General features: G+C 37.0%; 1 protein-coding gene across 2 annotated transcripts in view; it reads left to right on the top strand.

Annotated features, from left to right (window-relative positions):
• Positions 1 to 22,127, top strand: part of ROCK2 (Rho associated coiled-coil containing protein kinase 2) — a 99,240-nt gene that overhangs the window by 20,628 nt on the left and 56,485 nt on the right. For both annotated transcript variants that reach the window (XM_061989876.1, XM_061989877.1), the window contains exon 2: positions 21,745 to 21,826. In XM_061989876.1, the coding sequence (XP_061845860.1) occupies positions 21,745 to 21,826 (82 nt within the window). The remainder of the gene's footprint in view (positions 1 to 21,744; positions 21,827 to 22,127) is intronic.

Here is a 22,127-nt window from a genome sequence, read left to right as displayed (position 1 = left end):
AACTTAAAAGATTGGAAAAACTTCTGTGTTAGCTATGAACTGCATTCCAAGAAATTATGGAAAATAAATACTACTGATGTAAAGCTGCAACTTCATATGGCCACCCAGGCACTCAGTCGATGTTGGTGTTCTAAAACTCCAGTGGTTTATGCAGTTGTGTGCAACTGCGTAGGAGATGGTGCCAGACTAGACCCTCTTGCTCCCCAGTAAAGTTTTTGAAGTGCTCTTAAAATAAGTTTCTGTCAAACATTTGCTAATTTACTGGCAGCATTTTTCAGTTATGTTGAGTAATTTTGTTGAATTTCACTGTGCAGTCTTGCTCACTACAAAATTCTCTTTAGAAGCATATGGATGTTAAATACTTAATATAAAGCTACAGCTTAACAAAATTGTGTGGTAAATGTAATACTTTCACAGAAAATGCTGAGATAGTTTAATACCACGCAACAGACTTCTAGAACCTCCTTCTAAATCGTTATTAATAGTAGTTCTTTAGAATTTCTCTGTTTTTGTGAAGTTGGTAAGTACCACTGTTCAGCTGTGAAGTAGGCCTGACTACTGTTTTTTGCCATTGAGTAGGCCAAAACACGAAAAAAACTTGCGAGATCAATCTAAAGAAGGAACTAAGTTCAAGAAAAAACTCTTGGTGTCCTCCACTGGTCTGTACGTACATCTAGGGGAAAAAAAGAAGAGCTGAACTGTTGTAAAGAGAAGAAATATGAAAATTAATGTTTTAAAGCTTGACTTTCATAAGTCACCAATCTTCAAAAGATTGTGATCTTTTCAATCTAAAGATTTGAAAACGTATTTTAGAGCCTCTGATGAGAAGAGCAGCCTATGTTAATACAGCAGACCTCTTCACGTGTAATGAAATTAAACGCCACAATGTTAGGAAAAAAAATGATATGGCAACTTGGACTGATGATGAGTTTAAAAAGCTGTAGATGTGCTAGCTGAGTAAGGCATTGAGACTGAAGAAGGCATACGACTGTGGTGAAACATTTCATATTTACATCAGTTAATAATAAATTACGAAAATAATGCAAGATTTGTTTTGAGAGAATGAAATTTTGTCTGGACATGAAGCTGAGATGGAGCTATAGCAGGGAAAGAAACCCCAAGAAGAAAAAGCAAGAGACAAGAATACCACAGGAACATAGCCTTGTGAGGTAACTACTTCGGATGTTGTATTACTGACAGTTTAAGCATCACTTTTTAAATAAATTCTAATTACTAAAGACAGACAGCTCTGCTAACTTCAGTAAAGTGAACCTTGACTGAAATGTCTTGTTGTAGCATGAAGTTGTAAGATACGTTTAGCTTTTCCTCCTTATTTCTGTAGCATAAAGAGTTGGTGCCACTCTGCAGGCAAGTCTAAGTTGCAAAAGCACTTACCTCATTTTCATGCCTGCTGCACGGCATAGTTACCTCTGCATATACAGAGACAATACTTGATGTTCCTTTGAGTTGCTCAAAAAGTCACAGTATAAATTTCCATTGATCTCCATATATTGGTCTTGCTTTAAAGTGTACTTTCAGGCTATTTCTGTCCAGAGAAGGACCTAGATCTCTTAGTGAAATATGAGGTGCCAGCAAGGAAGTTGTGCAGCTAGAGTGGGGGGAGGGGGGGGTTCAGAGGGGTTGTTGGAGGTCTCTGAATGCTTCCTTGTTTTTGGCTTGGGGAGAAAATTTGAAAGGAGGGGGATGATTTACTAAGGTCATGGCTAGTTGGAAGAATATGCTTAATTACAGCGTGCCATAATTCTGTACTCAGTGAGTTTGCATAGAGCATTGTGATTTATGTTGTCACAGCTATACTGAGTGTAACTTCATTTTTTTCTATTGCAAATGTCAGTGTTTAACAAATGTGTGATATTGCACTTCGAGTTTTTAAGTTTGACATATGCACAGTTTGGATAAATTACAAGTCACTGTAATATTGTAAAAAGCTCCTGCTTTTAACGTAAACATTCACAGGGTAGCTCATGCATATGGCTGTGTGTTATGTAGCTCCTTAAATTTGAGGCAGATCAGGAAATTAAATAATTTTCCCATCTAATCATGCATTTACTAAAGTATAGTGTTTGAGCAGCTGCTCATAGGGATGGGCAGGTGCCCTATTCTGCTTTTGTTCAACTACTTCCTGTAGGGAGTGGGAGATATTTTTAGAATGAAGCCAAGTATGATTAAAATACTTTACAAGATGAAAACATCATACTGTTAACTTTGCACACATAATCTTAATTGCGGCAACTGCAATATATCAAAGCATGGTTGCAGATTTCCACGTCTAGTATAAAGTCAGATTGAATTGCAAATTTACAGGTAGTTTCAGAACTTGAGAGACTTGTAGAGATGTCTTCTACCGATGATTTCTACTTGTTGCTAATATTGCCATAGCAGACTTTTCCCTGGTGCTCTTTTTAAACACAAAAATCTAATATCGTACTGGTAAGTGTTTTCATATTTAAAATATTTCCCTATGTCAAAGGAAGTGAGTTAATACCTTCATTAGCATTCCTTTTAATTGAATAACACAACTGTGAATGCAAAATTGATATGCAAACAGCATGTCCTAGCAAACAGGTAAACTTGGTAAAGAAGGATAATGCCACGTCGAAATTCCATAACATAATTCCATGTCAGAAATAAGGATAAGGCTTCTGCTCTGAGGGCAGTGTTTGCGTTCATGTGTAGCTGAAGAACAGTCTCCTAGGTTTTAAAATTCTTGTTTGTGGATTTGGGCTTTTTTTGTTTGTTTTTCTGTTTTTAGACAGGTAATGAAGTATAGGGAAGGAGCTCTGAAGGCTTCTTACACGGGGAGAATTCTGGCTCTTAATTCTGGATGTTTAAGAGAATATAAATTTTCCAGTCTTACCCACACCTGTAAGTGTGGAGGAACAGGACTGGAATGTCTTTGACACCTGGCCATGGCTCTGATTCCTTCTGTGCTTTCATCAAGGCACTGTGGGTCCCATAGTGGACAGGCTGCAAGGGAACATGGTGTTGCTTCCCAGATGCTGCTGCCTGAGATAGGTTTCTGCACAGCCTCAGCTGGCAGGGTAGGGAGTGGCAGCTGCTTTTGCTAAGAGTGCTTGAAAAAGTGATAGATCCCTTTTAAGGATGTATTTGGATATAGTATAATTTGCATGCTTGTTTCGAGTCATGAGTTTTTTAAACCCAAATAAGAATCTGTAGAATTTCAATCAGCAGATGACATAGAATTACATAGAAAGAGGATCAACTTCCTTATACATGACGGTTCTGAATGATGGCAGTCCATAAAGATTTTTCTCAAGTTTAAAGTAAGTTATGGATTTTATTACTTTGAAAGATACTCCATAAAAAGATACTATGCTTTCTTGGTTTGTTTAAAGCATTCTTAATATATGCAGTACTTAGCACTTTTAACAAATGTATTTTATACAACTATAGACAAAAGACACTTTGAGTAAGTGCAGGGCTTCTAAGTGTTAAGTGAACTGTAGAAGCTCCTGATAAAGTAGGAATAAGCAGGTGATAAAACAGAAGGGAGATGCTGGTCAGCTACTTTATTTGCTACTGTTTCATAGGTAGATGTTTTCTCACTGGTGGATACTGCTAGTAAACATTTACTTATTTTAATTTACATCACCTCAAAACTTTATTTGATCTTGAGGTTATTTGATCCTCATTAACAGTGTACACTCTCCTACTCTTTTTGTAATAAAGCAGGGGAAATGCAGCATTTTTGTTAAACTGTATTTCCCAATGAAGGAAGGATGTTGCTTACCCCTGAGTGTTGAGTTTACAGTGTGGATGAGGTATGAACTATGACATTGGTCAAGTGAAAATTAGTAAGAGGAAGGAGGAAGGAAGTGCATCGGTGATCTTGTGTGGTTGTGCTCCTACTCCAGGCAGAAGTCTCCATCCAGAAGTCTGCCCATGTTTCAGGTTACAATGGGAAGTGCAAGTAACAGATGTTGAGATCACCCACCTTTTCATTTGCAGTGCAGTGATAACACCGTATTTGACTCTGGATGTAATCTTGGCTCCAGGTATTGTTCTGAAGTGTAGTCATTGGCATAAAATACAGCTATGCATGGGAGCTGAGTCACCAGTTTGGGTGTTTTCACTGGGTAAGACTTCATTGGCTTGTTGTATAATACCTTTCTTGAGGCACTTGGGAGTCTGAAATCAGGGCTGTCTTCTTGGTAGAAGATAGGACTTGTGAAGTTGAGGAGTTTTTTTTTTCTCTTTGACCTGTGCCATGTGCAGCCTGTGCTGTCTTAACTGGAAAACACTGTGTCCAAGGGGCCCTACTCTTGCTTTTTAAGCCTACTGGATTGCTTATCATAGAATCATTTTGGCTGGAAAAGACCCTTAAAATTATCAAATCCTACTGTAGACGTTACAAAAAAACGAATTTGCATTTTGTAATTATTTATCCCCATGGATGTAACATTAGAGATCATGGAAACCATTTGCAAATAATGAATTCTATACTGCGGGATGTACGAGTACTGGTGAATGACCTGAAAGAAATCTGTCCTACAGACTCAACAAGCAGCTTTCAAACACACATATTTTTCCCTAAGTGAAACTGGGAAGGACTCAGATAAGTGGTCATAAAACCTGATTTTCAATTTCTGATTGTTTATTGGTGTGCTATTTTTTAATATATGTATGTAGGAGTACCTGCAGAAAATTACATGATCCTTTTACTAAAGAAACTTATGAACAAAACTGTAAATAATTCAAGAAATAGTTCTAAAATTCTAACACTAGTTTGTGTTAATAGTGTTTTAAGATTTTACAGGAAAGCTTGCTTTTGAAATAAGCAGCTTGTTTCTCTCACGGTATGATTCAGTGGTAGTTAAGGAGTTAAGTTTCCATTTAATTTTCTGACAAAAAATCTAATTACAATTTTTCATGTAGTTTAGTAGTTAATGGGATTTAAAGTCAATGCAGAAACATTGGTTTATAATTTGAATTAAACAATTCAGATTGAAAAGCCCATAACAATGTTATCTGGTCTTCTCTTCCTTTTGCTCAAGTCTAAGTGATAACAATATTTAGAATTCCTTTCAAAATATCTTTGGAATGATCTTTGCCATTTTCCTGTGTAATCATTTTCTATCCTTTCATCTTTTTAGCTGTTGACCCCCTTTCTTGTTGGTATTATGTCTGCTAAAAATCTAACCCGTTTCTTTGTTTTTACTATAAACTTGGGTTTTCAGTGCGATGATTTACTGTAGAAACCTGACTGTGGATTTTCATTCTTTCGAATCGTTTGCGTGAACAAATGGGATCTAGTTTTCAAGCCAAACTTTTGTCAATATTTGTGATTATTAGTATTTCAGGTCCTAAATACCTCCTAATATTTCTTAGTTTTTTAAATACCTCTTTGCCTCTCCTGTGTTGAAGGGATTTGTGTGGCTTCTATCAGGCAAATATGGACACCTTTTCAAATGGACACCTATGATCAGTTCATTATTCAGGTGTTTTTGAGTCACTGCAGGATCAGACAAAATGACAAGGATTAGTTTCACATTAGTAAAGTTTCACAAATAGTTGTTATTATGGTGAAAAAAACCATAGTAATTCTGTGTGTCTGAAAAGTATGCATAAAAATAAGTGGTTTGAACACATAATGAAGTTAGGTATATACTTTCGAAGAACTGAAGTTATATTTTCAGGTAAATGAGTCAGCATAAAGGATTACTGCTTCTAGGAGTTCTATTTTGGTATCTAGCTAAAGTATTTCCATTGAGAGTGATGGCATTCTGAGTGAAGTGATGGCTTAAATATAGAATTGCGTGGTGGTACAGGGTGATACCAAAATTCAGAAATATCTTTTAGCAAGGAGCGATATTGTGGGTTGTTGCACCTTTGTTTTAAATGATTAAAATCAACACAATAGGTTTTTGTAATGCTGGTTTTATGCATTAGTATTGAGCTGAAAGTAAAAATGGGATCCTTTTTATCTTACCTGCGTACCTTCATCTTCCAGTTTTGTGTACTGGAAGTTAGGGTCCAGGAGCTCTCTGAAATTAAGAATGAAGGAAGGTAAAGATGCATGTTGACTTCAAACGCATGTCGACTAGTGGGTTTGGACAGGTTTTTTTCTTGAGAGCTTGAAAACTTGTATGTCCATCTCAAAATCACATTACAGATTTCATGGCTAAAAGGGTGAATGTGCAGCAAAAACTTTAGTTTTACTTTATCCATAATGAATAGAAGAGTGAATGTACAATTGCTCAGGACTATCTTTACTGTAAAAGAAAATATATTTACTCCAGTACTTCTAATTTCAGAACAATTTTCCAGTGCTACTTAACGTTAGTAGAGATAAGCCTTCTTTTGAATTGGATTTGAAAACAATAGTTTCCTAGGTTGGTAAAACTTTGCAACTAACGCTATATCGCAAATTGAGATAGTTGTATTTAAAAAAAAAAAGATGCCCAAGATCTCTTAAAGATAAATTTTACATGTAGAATATTGCTGCAGCTTGCAACTGTTTTCACTCTTAGCAGTAAAAGACTAAGGGACTGCCTTATGATCTTGAGTCTCTTCTAAAAAGACTACAGTGTCCTTTACCAATCTGATGTGATTCTTTTCCAGAAATGCAAACAAAAAGGTCTTGTATGCATAAGCACACTCAACTGTTTTATTTGCACCTACAGCTGGAACATTAGGAGGAAGAATGTTCTGGGAACTCATTATGCAAATGCTAGACCAACTGTCCCACTTTATTTCAGAGTTGCCATCTAACAAATAGCCTATTTTGACTAGAATGAGATTTAACCAGCTGTAAAATTGATAATCAGCCATGGTATTTCAGAAACTGCAATGTGAGTGGTTTTTGCATTGTCTGTGCAGTAATGACAGTCAGGTTCCTAAAACATTGAAGGTACCTGAAAGGCTGTTTTTAAACTATGAAAGAGAAATTTTATACACTTAGTTTTGGTTTTGCTGAGTGAGAGATCAAGTTGCATCCAGCAAAGAGGACACAAAGTGGTATTGCACAGCCACCCGTTCCGTGCTGGCAGGATTATCATGGGATGCAAGGGGAAGTGAAGTAAGGTTGGGCACTCAAACTTTATTGTATTGTATGTTCAATTAGATGACGTATAAGAATTAAGTTTTGAAAATCTCTATTTACAGAGATGCCACATGCTCTCTGGGTAGCCTTTTGTAACATTTAATCATGGTGGAAAAAATATTTCCATATAGCCAGTTGCAGCTTCTCGAGTGGCAACTTGTGTCTATTGCCTCATATCATACTACCCTGCCACAGGTCCTGCTGCTGACTCAGGGCCAACTTCTTGTTTACCAGGATCCTCAGATCCTTTTCCTCAAAGCCACCGTCTAGCCAGCAAGTGCCAGCCTCTGCTGGTGTGTGATGGTATTCCGTCCCACAGGTGGACATCCAAGTGTCTTTGAACTGCATGAGGCTCTTCTCAGCCCATTTCCCAGCCTTTCCACAGCCCTCTGAATAACATCTCTGCCCTCCAGCTTATAAACTGCAATCACTGGTAGTTGTTATCCATGAGACTGCTGAAGGTACTGTGTCCTAGTTTTTGAGTCATTGGTAAAAAATATTAAACAGTATTTGTCTCATTAGCACTCCCTGGTGTCAGCGGTCACCAGCTGCCAGGTTGGACTTGATACTACTGATGATGTTTATTTTTTGAGTCCGGTAGTCCAGACAGCTTTCTACCCAGCTGATTGTTCAGTTACTCAGTTGGGCTATGAGACTTGCTGAAGTACTCAGAAACAACATACACTGCTCACTCCTTGGGCACTGAAATAGTCATTTATAGAGCACAGTCAGGTTGACTAGTATGATTTGCTTCTGATCCATATATTCAGTTCTCTCTTCATATATTTGGAAATGTTGTCCAGGGACCCGAAGTTAACTGGAATTCTGGCCTTTTGTTCTGCTGATCCTCTTTGTTGCCGTTCCTGAAGCCAGACATAACACCTTTTCCAGTTAACAAGAACCTCCTCCAGTTGGTGTGACCTTTCAGAGGTGGTAGAGAGCAGCCTGGTAATGGTTTGGACTCTCTTCTTTACCCTCTCAGACCCCTGTCAGGGTCCCTGGAGTGGAGCTGTGTATATCCCAGGGGACAGCAGCAAAAAAGGCATCAAGTGTCTGTCTTCTGTTCCTAGGTCTCGTATCCCACCAAGAAAGTGTACTCAGTTTTCTCTTGTATGTGAGAATATACACGTATTTGTGTATATTCTGCTTTTCTGGGGGCAGTGTAATTCTAAATGCTTCTCAGTTTAAGAGAAATAGGTTTAATCACAGTCATTCGGATATCTAGCTGCTCTTTTGTGCTTGGCACAGGATGTTTTACAGTAACCAAAGTGACATAATATGCTTATTTTATTATGGTCTTGTTTGGCTTTTGAATATCTCACAAACACAGATAAGGTGATGTTTTTTTCCTCCGTGAAGCAAAACTGAGATGCTGTGCATTAATACAGAAAGTATTTATTCATGATGGTCTGTCTGTTCAAGCTACAATAGTTTGGAGGTTTTTCTTGGATAACTAGTATTATGTAACATTTAGCTTATTTTTAAATGCAGTTCACTGTAATGTAATTTGTCATTAACATTAAAAGCTTCTGCAAATTGATTCATATAACAGAGGGTATAACAACACTCACTGACTGGAAGTTACAGAAGGAAAAAGAGGTCAGAAGTTAAGAATTTTTGGTCAACTCTGGTAGACATTTTAAATTTTATAATGAATTCTTTTGCTAGCAACTTTTAAAACAAGCTTCTACACTTACCTTGGTGCCTTTTAAACCTTACCTTGAGTGGATTTTAGAGACTAAACACATAACAGTTCTTCCGTTAGTTTATTAGTTAAGGAGTTGTAAAATTCTTCAGAATAAATATTCTGCTTTCTTTTGTGACCTTTTACATCACCTCTTCAAAGATAGAAGATGACTTACAACTTTAGGGAGCTGTTTTTTGCAATGTGGAAGTCCTGACTGATCTTATAGGTGAAATAGCTAATTAATACAGATTTGTGCACAGAAGAAACTTGTTGCTTAGGGAGTTGAAAAATGAGTAATTACAGCAGCAAATTGAACTAGACCTTAATTTTCTCAGGGTTTCTGAAGTAAGTCTCTCAAAATTTGCAGAGAGAAAGTTCATGTCAGCTACACTTCTTTGCTACTGCTTTACTTAATACTTTTTACAGCAAAGCAGGTCTTTATTTAAGGGTTATCTTTGTGATCCACTAGACCAGAATTTTTTGGACTCCTACATACAAAAACTACTGTTAATGGTGCTGACCTGCATATGCTCAGGTCAAAGGTAATTGTAATATCACAAGACAGTTCCGCTTTGAAGACCTCATGGGGTCATCTAGGTTCAACCCCTGCTCAAAGCAGCTGCTAAATGTTCCTCTCAAGTGTGAACCCAGTGTCTTTTGTATGGGACAGCCACTAATGTGGGTCTGACAGACAAGGGAGAGTTGCTTTTTTTTTTCTGGTTTGGTTTGTGGGTCCCGTCCTCCCTTCCTCCCCTCTTTTTGGTAGGTATTTCAGGAATAGGAAGTTTCTTCAAGTTATTCCAGACAACAAAGACGATCTTACTGTTTGAGGAAAAACATGAGAGATAAACACTGCTAGTTAGACTCCTTAGGAAGTCCCAACATGTTCCTTTCTAGTCCTAGAGACTGAGGCTAGTGACCACTTAAGTATCTTTTTTATTATTGAAGTTGTTGAGAAAAGTTCAGTTCTTAAGTAGTATGCCATTGTCATGGATTTTATGTGCGTGATGGAATTACTAAAAGCTGTTATTAACAATTATTAACAATTATTGGTTGTTTTGTATTGTTAATGTGTTATTGAAATTACTTAATTATTAGTAAGTTATTTAAATTAATAATTAACTTGTAATTATTTAAAATTACTAATTACTATAATTTTTACTTACAGCAAAGATCTTTATTAACTAGGATAGTGAACAGCTTTAACTACTTTGAAGAATATCAGACTTAAAAATAAGGCAGTCATAGTTCAAGAAAATACTGTGCACTTACCAATGAAATAAATGAAATTATTTATAATTGGTGTATTGTCAAATCTGTTTGTATAGGACCATTATTTTGCACAGCTGCTTAACTTTTTTCTAAATTAAAAAATAATCTCTTTACCAATCAATAATGCATACATGTTATTTCAAAAATAAAAACTTGTTGTCCTGGTGTTGATACTATTTTGCTTCTTTTATTTTAGATATTGAGAGTTGGTATAAATGACCATAAATATTCATTTTGTTTACATTCCATTCATTTTCCTCCAGTGTCATTAGGTAGCTACTCATGCCAAGGTAATCTTAAAATAATTGTTTTGTCTGTATTATTAGACAATAGACCAAGACTACTTTAAGGTTAAAGTAGATCTTTGGACTCATCATTATTTAAAATGAATTTTCGCACCTTTTGATTTTTTCAGTCTCTGTTTAATCTTTCCTACTGTCACCTGCAAGCTCACTTTCTTCCAGCAATCATTTTTACAACTGTTGACCTTTTCCAGAAGTTGTCCATAAAACACGTCCATGTGTTAATACGTGAACAGCAGCCTCTCCCTGTTTTTACTATGTCTGAGTTCACTGTTTCTCCATGGAGTAGAAACAGTGCTTTCTTTGGCTAGCGTATGAATCAGCGCATTCTGATACATTATAAATTGGTCTTGATATCTTGGCTTTAAAAATAAAACTAAACCAAACCAAAAAATCCATTTGCAGTGATAAGTGTTCTGGATTTTTCCGTACTGCATCCAAATTCTGTATTCCAAAGTTAGATGTGATTTTGATTGTTTTCGGTTTTATTCATCACTTCAACTGGAAATCTAGGCTGATGGTATTGTGGTGGAGTACAGCATTTATATTTTAAGAAACACCTGATGCAGCCAATTAGAATATGCCGCTGACATAAAATTTGAGGTTAAGCAGGAGATAACATGATAGGCAGGCTAATATTTATTGAGTTAGAATTGTTCTAAGGGGTGATTTTAAGCAGTTGTTGATATTTTTAGTACAAGGAAATTTTGTAATCATTTGTTCTGAATCAATGATTAGAAAAAGCTAAATCTTTTTATTACTTCCAGCCAATCATGCTTTTAGGGGAGGAGAATGCTAGATGGTACCTTTATATTTCTTCCCAGCACTCTTATTTGCAATGCTACTTTCTATTTATTTACTCTAATTAAATTATCCTTTTTTTATTTACTCTACTGTGATTTTGCATCTTATTTATCCAAGACTGGTATCTATTGATTAGTAAAAATATATACTATAATAGAATTATTTGCATTATGTGAAGGAATATAGAAGAAATACATTTATCTAAAACCAAGCTTATTGTAGAATTGAGGACTAAATTACTGCGATGGTGTAAAGTGCTACGGCAAATTGTTGAAACTATCTTCACAGACAGAACTGCTTGAGGGTACAAAAAGATAAATAGAATAATTTTCATGATGAAGAAGCAGGGCTTCTATTTAATATGAAACAAGGATGACCTTGTGGTCAAAACATGATGTTAAGAATAGACTGTATGTCTGTCCTCTACCTCAACCACAGATGAGCTCTCTGACCTTTTATCTGTGTTCCTGGTATTACTGCTGATTTCTGCAGCTGTATAGCCTTTGAAAGACCTGATTAGGAAAAGAGAAATGAATAAGAACTTGTCTTGCATTTGAATTTTTATGAAACAGCGGGTATTTCCACTTTAGCAGAGTATTAGAGAAACAATTCCAGACGCAGGTTTGCTTTCTGTACATTTGTAGATAGTTGTTTTACAGTTCTAGTACTATTCTGCTTGATTACCTGGAAAATATTAACCTGAACTGACATATAGATGGCTTCCTTCACGAGAGTAACAGTCAAAATTAACAGACTGCTTTTGCTCTCTTGGTAAGGGGCTAAGATTGCTAATAAAGGCCTTGGAGGACTCCATTGAATAGGAAATGATCTCTAGTGTTATTTTAACAGGTTTGCAGTTCTGGCCTTCAGTGCATATGGGTTTTTTGAAAGCTATACAGATTCTAAAATCCACGGTAGCTAAAGCATCTGGAAATGTACAGTGACTTCAGATGAAAGCAGTTTATTCTAAACTACTGGATTTTCTGTGGCTACAGTGATCATGAGCAAGACATGTTTTGTTTTATTAAAGCCTGAAGAGAAAATAGCAACAATGGATTCAGAGAAGAAAATCTGCGTTTGTGAAGGTTAAGTGTTAATACATTTACTTTTTTAAAAGTGAATAATATTTTAGAGATTAAGTTCTGTATTTACAACTGCTGGCTTCTCAGTCTTCTCTGTTTGTCTGAATTTACTGCTTTTGTATGTTTCTTCAACTAATTTATGAAGGTTTTCCAAGTAGGCTTGGAAGGAATTTTAGAGATCGGTAATAGTCCTCTTCACAGAGGTAGGACCCACAGCTGGATCTACTGTAATAAATATTTCTCTAACTTGTGTATCTTATCTGAAGGTGATTTTTTGGCTTCATTGGGTGGATCTATTACATCAATTCTTCACTATCGCTATTTAGATTTGTTTTCCTAATCAGTAACCTACATCTTCACTTCTAATTCAACAAATATTTTATACAATTTCTGGGAATGTGAGGAAATGTCCATCTTTATTATTGCTTGTAATAGATTTTTCTGTTCTGAAAGAAATTGTCCTGTCTCCTATTAAGTTTAAGCTTTTTTGAGACTGCAGTCTCTGCTCTGTGCCAGTCTTCCCCATCACAAATTGCTTATCAATACTCTGCTCTTAATTTCCCTTCAGTTCCAGCTTTTCTTTTTCAGCCACTGTATAGGGATTTAGAAAGCTGGACACAATATTCTGGCTTAGGCTATGACAATATCAGCAAATGATTCCTGACCTTTATTTATAAAAGAATCTTAATTCTCTGTGAAGTCTTATTCAATGCACCTCCTGTTTATACATCCTAGATTGGACTTCTAGTGTGCTATAACCTTCTATCTTTATCTTGCTCTTTACTCATTATTCCCATTTTGATGCATTCTGTGCATTTAAGTTCTTTCTAAAGCATATGTTGGTGCGAATTTTTTCTCTTATTTCTGTGTTTTTCCTTTCAGTTACATTTGATTGGGATTTTTTTCCTACATTTTGAGACAATTTTAAATGCCAAAAAACCCCATGTACTCCGACCTCTGATCTTTGTATCATTTACATATTTTTATTTAATCTTAATGGATATGTTTCTTGCTCTGTTCCTTTATTGTGTTAATGAAAATATTCTGTAGAACTGGAACAGGAGAAGCCCAGGAGAATTTTCTTTTTGACACACTTTTCCAAATCCTTTTACCCAACTCCTGATAATTATATTATGGACATTTTCTCCATGATTTTCTATACAGTATTTTTTTCCTTTGCTAATGAGAATGGTGAAGCTTGTGTTTAATTTCTATGTTGGGATGCTTTGCTTCATTGATTACATCATATATTCTACCAGAAGTCAGTTACATAACACTTTTATTTTTGATAGAAATTAAAAAAAACAACTTAAACGTGGATCATGCTAATGTTCTAGCTGTCTGCAAATTCATTACTATCTTGTTCTACCCTCCTCTCTCCAAGTATTCACATCTGTGTTTTGAAAAGCCCTCTCCCTTTATACATTAGTGCTTTGACTTGCCCTTTCCAGTCTTGATAACCTCTCTTGTTCAACCAAGTTCTCAAATAAAATTAAGACAATCTCCTTAAATACTTTAGAGGGAATTTCAGATGATCTTACTGCCCTTAGCATATTTCTTCATCTATAGTGATTTTCTTCAGGATTTTTTTTTCATTCTAGTCCCTTGCAAATACATCCAGCTATGTAACATTAAAAAAAAAAAAATTAAGAAAATGTGGAAAACTTAAGCCTTCTGTACATTCTTTGCTTTTCTTAACTCTTAATGGACTTTTATTTTAACCTTCTTATCTAAACTATCTACCATTATTTTCCTCTTGTCTAGTAACTACAAGTCATTCTACACCTTTGCCTTTCTTATCTCTACTTACATGCTTTTGCTGGTCCACAGTGGTGTTCCTTAAAGTTCTTCTGATTTAATCCTGGACAAAAAAAAATGATTATTCTTTTTTTTAGGATTTAAGGATGAAGCTATTTTTGGTCTGTTACAATTTCATCTTCACATATTTCATGTTCCCATGTTGTGGCTGAAGCACATCCAGGAACAAAGCACCACACAGCCACTTGCTCACTCTTCTGCATCAATGGTGGGATGGGGAAGAGAAATGATAACAAAGGCCTGATGGGTCACTCACAAGTTATGGTCATGGGCAATATAATCTCAACTATTTGACTTGGGAAATAAAATCAATTTAATGCACCACCAATCAAAACCAAACAGGAGAATGATGAGAAATACAAACAGATCTTAAAACTACCTTTCCCCCACCCCTCCCCTCATCCCAAGCTCTGCTGTCTGCCCCTAGTTTCTCTATGGGTGTTGTGGTCAGTTGTCACAGATGGTCTGTGCCACTCCATCTTCCTCAGAGGAGGAGGACTCCTTACATTCCTCCCCTGCTGCAGCATGGGGTACCTCCCATGGGAGACGGCCCTCTGTAATCCTCTCTGATATGAGTCCTTCCTCCAGGCTTTAGCTCCTCAGAAACTGTTCCAGTGTGGATCTCTTCCAGGGGTGACAGTCTTTCAGAAACAGACTGCTACATTGCAGGCTTCCCAGAGAGTCATGGCCTTCTTTGGGCTACCTGCTTTAGTGTGGGGTCCTTCACGGGCTGCCAGCAAATCTCAAATCCATCGTTGTCTTTCATGGGGACAGCTGCCATCTCAGCACAGGATGCAGGAGGTCTCTAATCCAGTACATCTCCTCCTTCCTCACTGGAGCCCTCACTGGAGCCCGCGTGGTCTGTCTCTCATCGCATTTCCTTTCCATAACTTCCTCCTACTACTTCCTCTTTCAGCTGCAGATTTTCCCTTCTTAAACAATTATCACAGAAGTGCCTGACTGGCTCAGCACTGGCCAAACGCAGGTCCAACTTGGAGCCAGGGGAGCTTCAAGCAACTTTTTACAGGGGCCACCACTCTAGCCAAAACCACACCACAGAAACCCAATAGAGCCTTCTAAATAGCAAGGTAAATTATATAAAACTATTAGAATAGATGAAGATCCTTGAGGAGTATTGCTTGTACACTGAAGAATTTGTCTTTATTCAACAGTAGACAACATCAAAACAATTTCAACCTTTAAATAATTTCAGTATTTTTTTTTTTACCTTCATAGATAGAAATCAGATTCTACGTAAAACCTATTGTGAAGTATTTATAGTTGTTTATGGACAGCAGCTGCTTTTAGGCTTCTCACCTGTACCTACCCAATACTGTTAAATCTCTTAGCTAATATAGAACTATTTAAGAGCTTCTAGAAAAGCAAGACATCCCAACAGTAAATGCTGGCTGTATTATGTCCCAAGTAATTCCTTCAAATACTCATTATGCAAAAAATCACAGAATCATTACAATTGGAAAAGACCTTTAAGATCATCAAGTCCAACCAGTCACCTCACACTGCCAAGTCCATCACTAAACTAAACCATATCCCTCAGCACCTCATTTATGTGTCTTTTGAAATCTCTAGGGATGATGACTCCACGACCTCCCTGGGCCCATTCCAATGCTTAATAACCCTCTAGGTGAAAAAGTTCTTCCTAATGTCCAATCTAAACTTTGCCTGGTGCAACTTGAGCCTATATCCTTGTGTCCTGTCATTCATACTAGAGAGAAGAGATTGACCCCCACCTCACTACAACTCCCCTTCAGGTAGTAGTAGTGATCGTATCTCCTCTCAGCCTCCTCTTCTCTAGGTTAAACATCCCCAGCTCTCTCTGCCACTCACAGAATCACACTTGTTCTCCAGGTCCTTCCCCAGCTTCATTGCCTGTCTCTGGACATGCTTTAGCACCTCAGTGTCCTTGTGAGTGCTCAGAACGGGACACAGTATTTGAAGCGTGACCTCACCATCCTGAGTACACGGGGAAAATCACTTCCTTGTCCCTGCTGATCACACAATTCTGACAGAAGCCAGGATGCCAGTGGCCTTCTTGATCACAACCCCACTAAGAGGAGACTCCTCCAAATGGCAGCAATATTCTAATGATCACTGAGTAGGGTAAGCTTGGGAAAATAGTGTGTTTTTCTTTTGTATGATCTTTCAGTTGTTTTTCATATTGTATACTCTTACTGAGCTGTTTGCCTTGTATCCAAAGGTAGCTTCTATGATGTGGAAAGAAGTAATAGCTCAGGAAAGACCAGAATCATTTAAGGGTCCTTTTGGCATAGGGAAGAATACAGCAGGGGTTTAATCCTGGTGAACAGTCATTAGACAATCAGTTCACGTATGCATAGATTTCAGAAGTTCTGCCTTATAAAGCATGTAGGTCAAGTTAGAAAAATGTAATCTGAAGTTACACCCTTTCCTTACTTTTCACTGCAACATATTTTATTAAATAAGGATTTTAAAATATTTATTTTTAATTAAATATGAGGACTTGGGAAAAGAAAGGAATAGTGGTTTGGGTTTCTTATTTGTAATGGTTTAGTGAAGTTTTCATAGAATTACATAGGTTTGAGTTGGAAGGGACCTTGAAGAATCATCTAGCCCAACCCCTCTGCCAAGGGCAGGGACCTCTTTAACTAGATCAGCCTTCTTAAATTTTCCAATTATTGTGGGGGTTATGAATTGTTTCTTGAAGCAACTGATACACCTTCTGTTCAGTCATCTTTTTGATCTTCAGTTTTACATTTTTCTCATCACGAAAATGAAGGAAATGAAGAATAAATTCTAGTAGACAGAGCTGTTGTTACACCTTGTGGAATTTACATGCGCATACCAATGTGAGACAGTTTCTAATAGCTATTTTTATTTCAGAAATTTGTATCAGCATAGCATGATTTAATTTGGTGAAGGCTTCAGTGGAATTGCCTGGGATTAACATTGAGCTCATTATTTAGAGGCTACCATTATTTTTCCCTATTATTGCCCCTTTTGTCAGGGAAGAACATAAGCACTTAGTTCCTGTGTTGCCTGAACTTTTCTTGCCTATTTTCTCTTCATTTCATTCAGGACTGTAACAGTGCAAGCTGCTTGCTGGGAAAGCCAGGCTCCATGTTGTCCCTAGAGGCAGTAGCAGCTGCCAGAGCAGCCAGGAGCTCTTCTCCTGGTGTAGGAGGGAGTTGCAAAAATATCAAGTTTGGACTTTTCTCTTGGAAGACATTCCGTGGAATACATTTTAGCATGTTTGCCATGAGCAAAAGGCTTTTGATGGGGGCAGAACTGTCTTTGCCAACATTACATTTGCTTGGAAGCTGCTATTTTTGGCCTCTTAGCTTCTAAGCCTTTTGTAATAGCAGAAAGAGGAAGCGAACAGTGAAATCACTTTAATAACATATTTCCTGGTTGAAGTGACTTATCTGTGAGGCCTAGACGGAGGAGATGTCATTTCCTGGATTACTTCTCAGTCTGCACAGTCTGTTTTACTGTGTAATCTTTTGACCCAGCTTCTTAATTGTAGTGTAATTTTCGTGTTAAGTAATGTAAACTTAGATCTTTTAATGAAACTGCAAAGCTTTAAGGAAACACCTTTAGACAAAATACTGGTGTGCAAGACAAGTCTTTCACAAACTACATGTTGATATGAACTTGAAATCTCTTAAAGTTATATTTAAGAGCTTAAAATCTTGTCTTTTAAAGAGTGTGATGATAACCTTTGTTCACCAGAATAAAAAAGTTGACACTCTGTTCCGTTCCTCATGATGCTGATAACAGTCAACTCTCTTTGCTGCTAGTTCACTGCTATCAAGAGTTAGGAGACTTCAAAATAGTTAAGAATAGGCCTCTGCACCTTGAAAATTGTTATCTGAAGTCCATGAACAGGAATCAAAAAGAGCTAATTAAAAATAGCTGCAAACATGGTTCTCAGTTTTTGTAGCCCATGAAAATACTGTGAAATCAGAGTGAGACAAGGGAAAAGACAAGGACAGCTGAAGTAGTAATATGCAGTTCAGTTTAAATTGAAAGTTATTATTGTTTTGGACTGTGTAATCCAGCTTCACTAAATGTGTTGGAGATGACAACTTTATTATTTTCCATGAGTTTGTGCATAAGATATTAATACAGTACACTATAAATGTTTTACTTGGTCAACCTCTAAAATGCATTTGCATGAAAAGCATTAAAATATCAGGTCACCTCACCCTCTTCCCCCCTAAAAATATGAAGAACAAAAATATACCTTAGTACTCTGTGTTAACGTAAATTATTTTTACATCTCCCTTAATTGTCTAACCAGTTGTTAGTGATCATTAAAATAGTGTTTCACAAGCAATTAAAGAAGAATGTGAAACAAGTGATAAATAAGCTGTTAAACTGTGAAGAGAGAAATAGAGTAGTAAGGTGCTCAGAACTCTAGAGAACTAGTTTTTTGGGTTTGTATCTGCATTGGAAACAAGAACTGTAATTCCTCAGAAAAAAAATCAGGATAATTTGTGAAACTAATTGCCTTAAGAGATTCTAAAGAGTAACAGTGTGATATTGTAAACTGATAGACTACAGTGATACATTAATGCAACTGTATTGCAAATATATTCATGAAAGTGTAGCTTCAAGTTGTATTTGGTATTGACATTTAAGTGGTGTGTGCAGACTACCAGCTAACTGAAATTGAGACTTCATTGTGCTAAGGAAAATCATAAAAGATGTCCCAGCTCTTCTCCATCAGGGTATTCAGTATGGTCCTTTTCTGTATGTTGCAAAGTGAAGATCCATACTTCTGACATGCTATGCTATAGAGTGAGATATCCTCATTTGAAGGCAGTGTTTGCTAAATAAAGAGTTTGATATTGCAGGTTCTATGATGGTTTTTTGCAGGAAGTCACCTCAGATCAGTACTTTCTATTGACTTTGTTCAGATTATTGGGCAGTTACTGTGCAATTTAGGCAGTGAGGATTCCATAAATATTTAACAACTTTGTTACTTTGTTTTGGTTTTATTGTATCTATCATAAAAATATTGTCAAGTTTCAAAATAGCTACTAAGTCTTCTGTCCCTTTGAAAAATGCGTCCCATATCTTGATGCATCAGTCCTTTATCCTTAATGGGTCTTGCAGAAACAGTATGGTCAAAGCTGAAATAACACTTAGAAATATTGTTCTTAAAGTAACTAAGTCTTCTTCACTGACTTCCCTTTTTGCATGTTAACAACTACCTTTTTTGGTAAGAAAGTTCTAGAACTTGATGTGTAAGACTTTCATAACATAATTCATGTTATATAGATTCAAATCCTACTTTGTGTGGCATGGAAGTATTTTAGGTGTTGCATCAAAGAATGGTTGAGGTTTGCAAGAACCTCTTGAGAATACATAGTCCAACAGCCCTGCTCAATGCAAGGTCAGCTGGAATAGGTTACCTAGGACTGTGTCCAGTCAGGTTTTCAATGTCTCCAGTGATGGAGATTCCACAGTGTCTCTGGGCAGCCTGACCACCCTCACAGGAAGAAAAGTATTGTGTTCAGGCAGAATTTCCCGTGTTTTACCTTGTGCTCCTTGTCTTTTGTCCTGTCAGCACTACTTTTTCTTCATTCCCTCCAGAGGTGCTTGAATAAGCTGATGAGATCCCCTACCCTGAGTCTTTTCCAGGCTGAAGAGTCACGGCTCTCTCAGCCTTTCCTCTTATGGGAAATGCTCCAGTGCTGTAATCTTCATGGCCCTTTGCTGGACTTGCTCCAATAAGTCCCTGCCTTGCTTGGTTTGGGGAGCCCAGAAGTGGATACTGCACTCCATGTGTGGTCCTACCAGTGCTGAGTAGAGAGGAAGGATTACCTCTGTTTACCTGCTGGCAACACTTTCACATTATGCAGCCTAAGATGTTGTGGATCGTTATCCTTAAGGGTGCGTTGCTGGGTCATGGTCACCTTGTTATCCACCAAGACCCTCAGGTCCTTATTTGCAAAGCAACTTTCCAGCTTGTCAGGCCCTAGCCTGTACCTAGTGCCTGAGCATATTCCTCCCAAGACACAGGACTTGGAATTTCCTCATGTTGAACTTTGTGATGTTGCGCTCTGCCCAGTTCTCCAGCCTGTCAAGGTCCCTTTGAATGAGAGCACAATCCTCTGTTGTGTCTGCCGCTCCCCCCAGTTCTGTATTGACTGCAGGGTGCAGCAGATGTAATGAAGGTAATAAAGATGTTAAACAGTACCAGTCCCACTGCTAAGTGCTAGGATGCACTATCAAGTGATTGGCTTCCACATGGACTTCGTGTTACTGATCACAGTCTTCTGAGCCTGGTCTTTCAGATAGTTTTTAATCTACTTCATTTGTCTAATCTTTATCAGTTTGTCTATGACACTTCCCAAGCCACTTTCATTTGTTAGGAGGTAATTAAAAAATTGCAATAGAATCTCTTAAATTCTTTAAATGTACTTAACCATTAATGCTTTTTTTGTGGTGTAAAGCAAGATCTTCACAAGTAAGGAAGTCTTATTTATGTATGAGCATATTTAGGACAATCTGGCATTCAAAATGTATTTAATAGTCTTGGGCCTTGCCTATATTTCCATCCAGGATGATATATTATTAGAATGAGTGTAATATTTTTGGTGACATTTGCAACAAATGTTCGCTTCATAGGTATATTAAGAAACAAAAAGGAAAATCAGCAGATTGTTAGCTGTAGCTTCAGTTATTAAGACTGAAAAGTATCAGTTCCGTTGGCTGCCTGTTAATAAGCGTGATGTGGTCTCTGACTTAAATATCTGTGGTGTCCTGTTTGGGCTCAAAAACCTGAAGAAACGGTCTCAGGAGCTTGTTCTTGGAGCAAGAAAGCAAACTGCTAGGTCAAGCAGAACACTGGTGATGCCAAGTATGAATGGAGCCTAGCTCTTCTTAGGATCGGAAACTGTTGTTTTGTTTTGTTTTGTTTTAATTTGTCCCTGTGTAACTGGAAAGGGCTTTAAGTGTTTTGAAGAGTATTTTGAAAAGTTTTTCTAGGTTATTGAAAGGTAGAATTGAGTCTTGTAACAGGTATATAAAATACTCTTTTTAGTTTAGATTCTGGTGATCTCATCCCTTGCCATTTTAAGAAGTCTCAACTGTTTTCTATGGAGGCATTGATAATTGGTAGCAGAACAGCATGTAGAGTTCTGGCTTGTCTTCTGTTGAGTCACTTAGGAGAGGTAATCTAGTCTTCTGAACTTGCATTATGTAGTAAATTGTCTTCTTACGTTTAGGTCATGTCTTGCTACCAAGAAGAAAAATGTGCAGTCAGTTTTTGACTATCTGAATGGGAAGATAGAGAGACACTGATCAAAGGAATTAAGTTTTTAAATATCCAGGAAAAGTCTCATGGAAATAAGAAAACCAGATTGACTGATCTGGATGATCTTAAATCAATGTTATTAAACATTTTAAGATTACTTACTGGTTAAGATTAAAACTACTAACCCAGTTTAAGTCCCAGTGCCACTAATGAGTGGTAATATATCTGTACTGTTTATAAGCCAACTTGGAGCCAGTCAGCCTGTGTTAGCTCCTTTGCTGGTTTATAAACATACTTGAGAGCTTGTTTGATTTGCCTACCAGGAATGTAATGCATGCTGGAGTAATATATTCTGTCTTAGTGTTGTAGTTTTAAAAAAGTTGTTAATTAAGGTTTTAGAACTCAGTTTTTTTGTTTTTTTTTTTCTTCAGGATGGCTTGAATTCTTTGGTCCTTGATCTGGATTATCCAGCGCTGAGGAAGAACAAGAACATCGATAATTTCTTAAACAGATGTAAGTTGCAAGTGGCCCTTAAACAATGACATTGTTTTGATCTCAGTCATAAGAAGCTGGGTGGTCAGAAACCCATTGCTGATTTTACTAACTTTTATAACTCTGAGCTTCTATATTCAAAAGGCCTTGGAGGACCATTAATTACAGAGAAGTTTCATTTTGGGGAGTCATTGTATTGTTGAAAATATGTTGGAAAATACCAGAGGTAGATTGTAATTTTTCCAACTGCAGTTGGAAAAATCTTTTAATGTTATTTTTTATCTTAAATATGTAGAACAAGTTAATTTGAAAAGCATATCTT

Source organism: Colius striatus, chromosome 2 (assembly GCF_028858725.1).
Source record: "Colius striatus isolate bColStr4 chromosome 2, bColStr4.1.hap1, whole genome shotgun sequence".
NCBI lineage: Eukaryota > Metazoa > Chordata > Aves > Coliiformes > Coliidae > Colius > Colius striatus.
The sequence above is the reverse complement of the archived record's forward strand: the minus strand, read 5'-3'. Positions and strand labels throughout refer to the sequence as shown.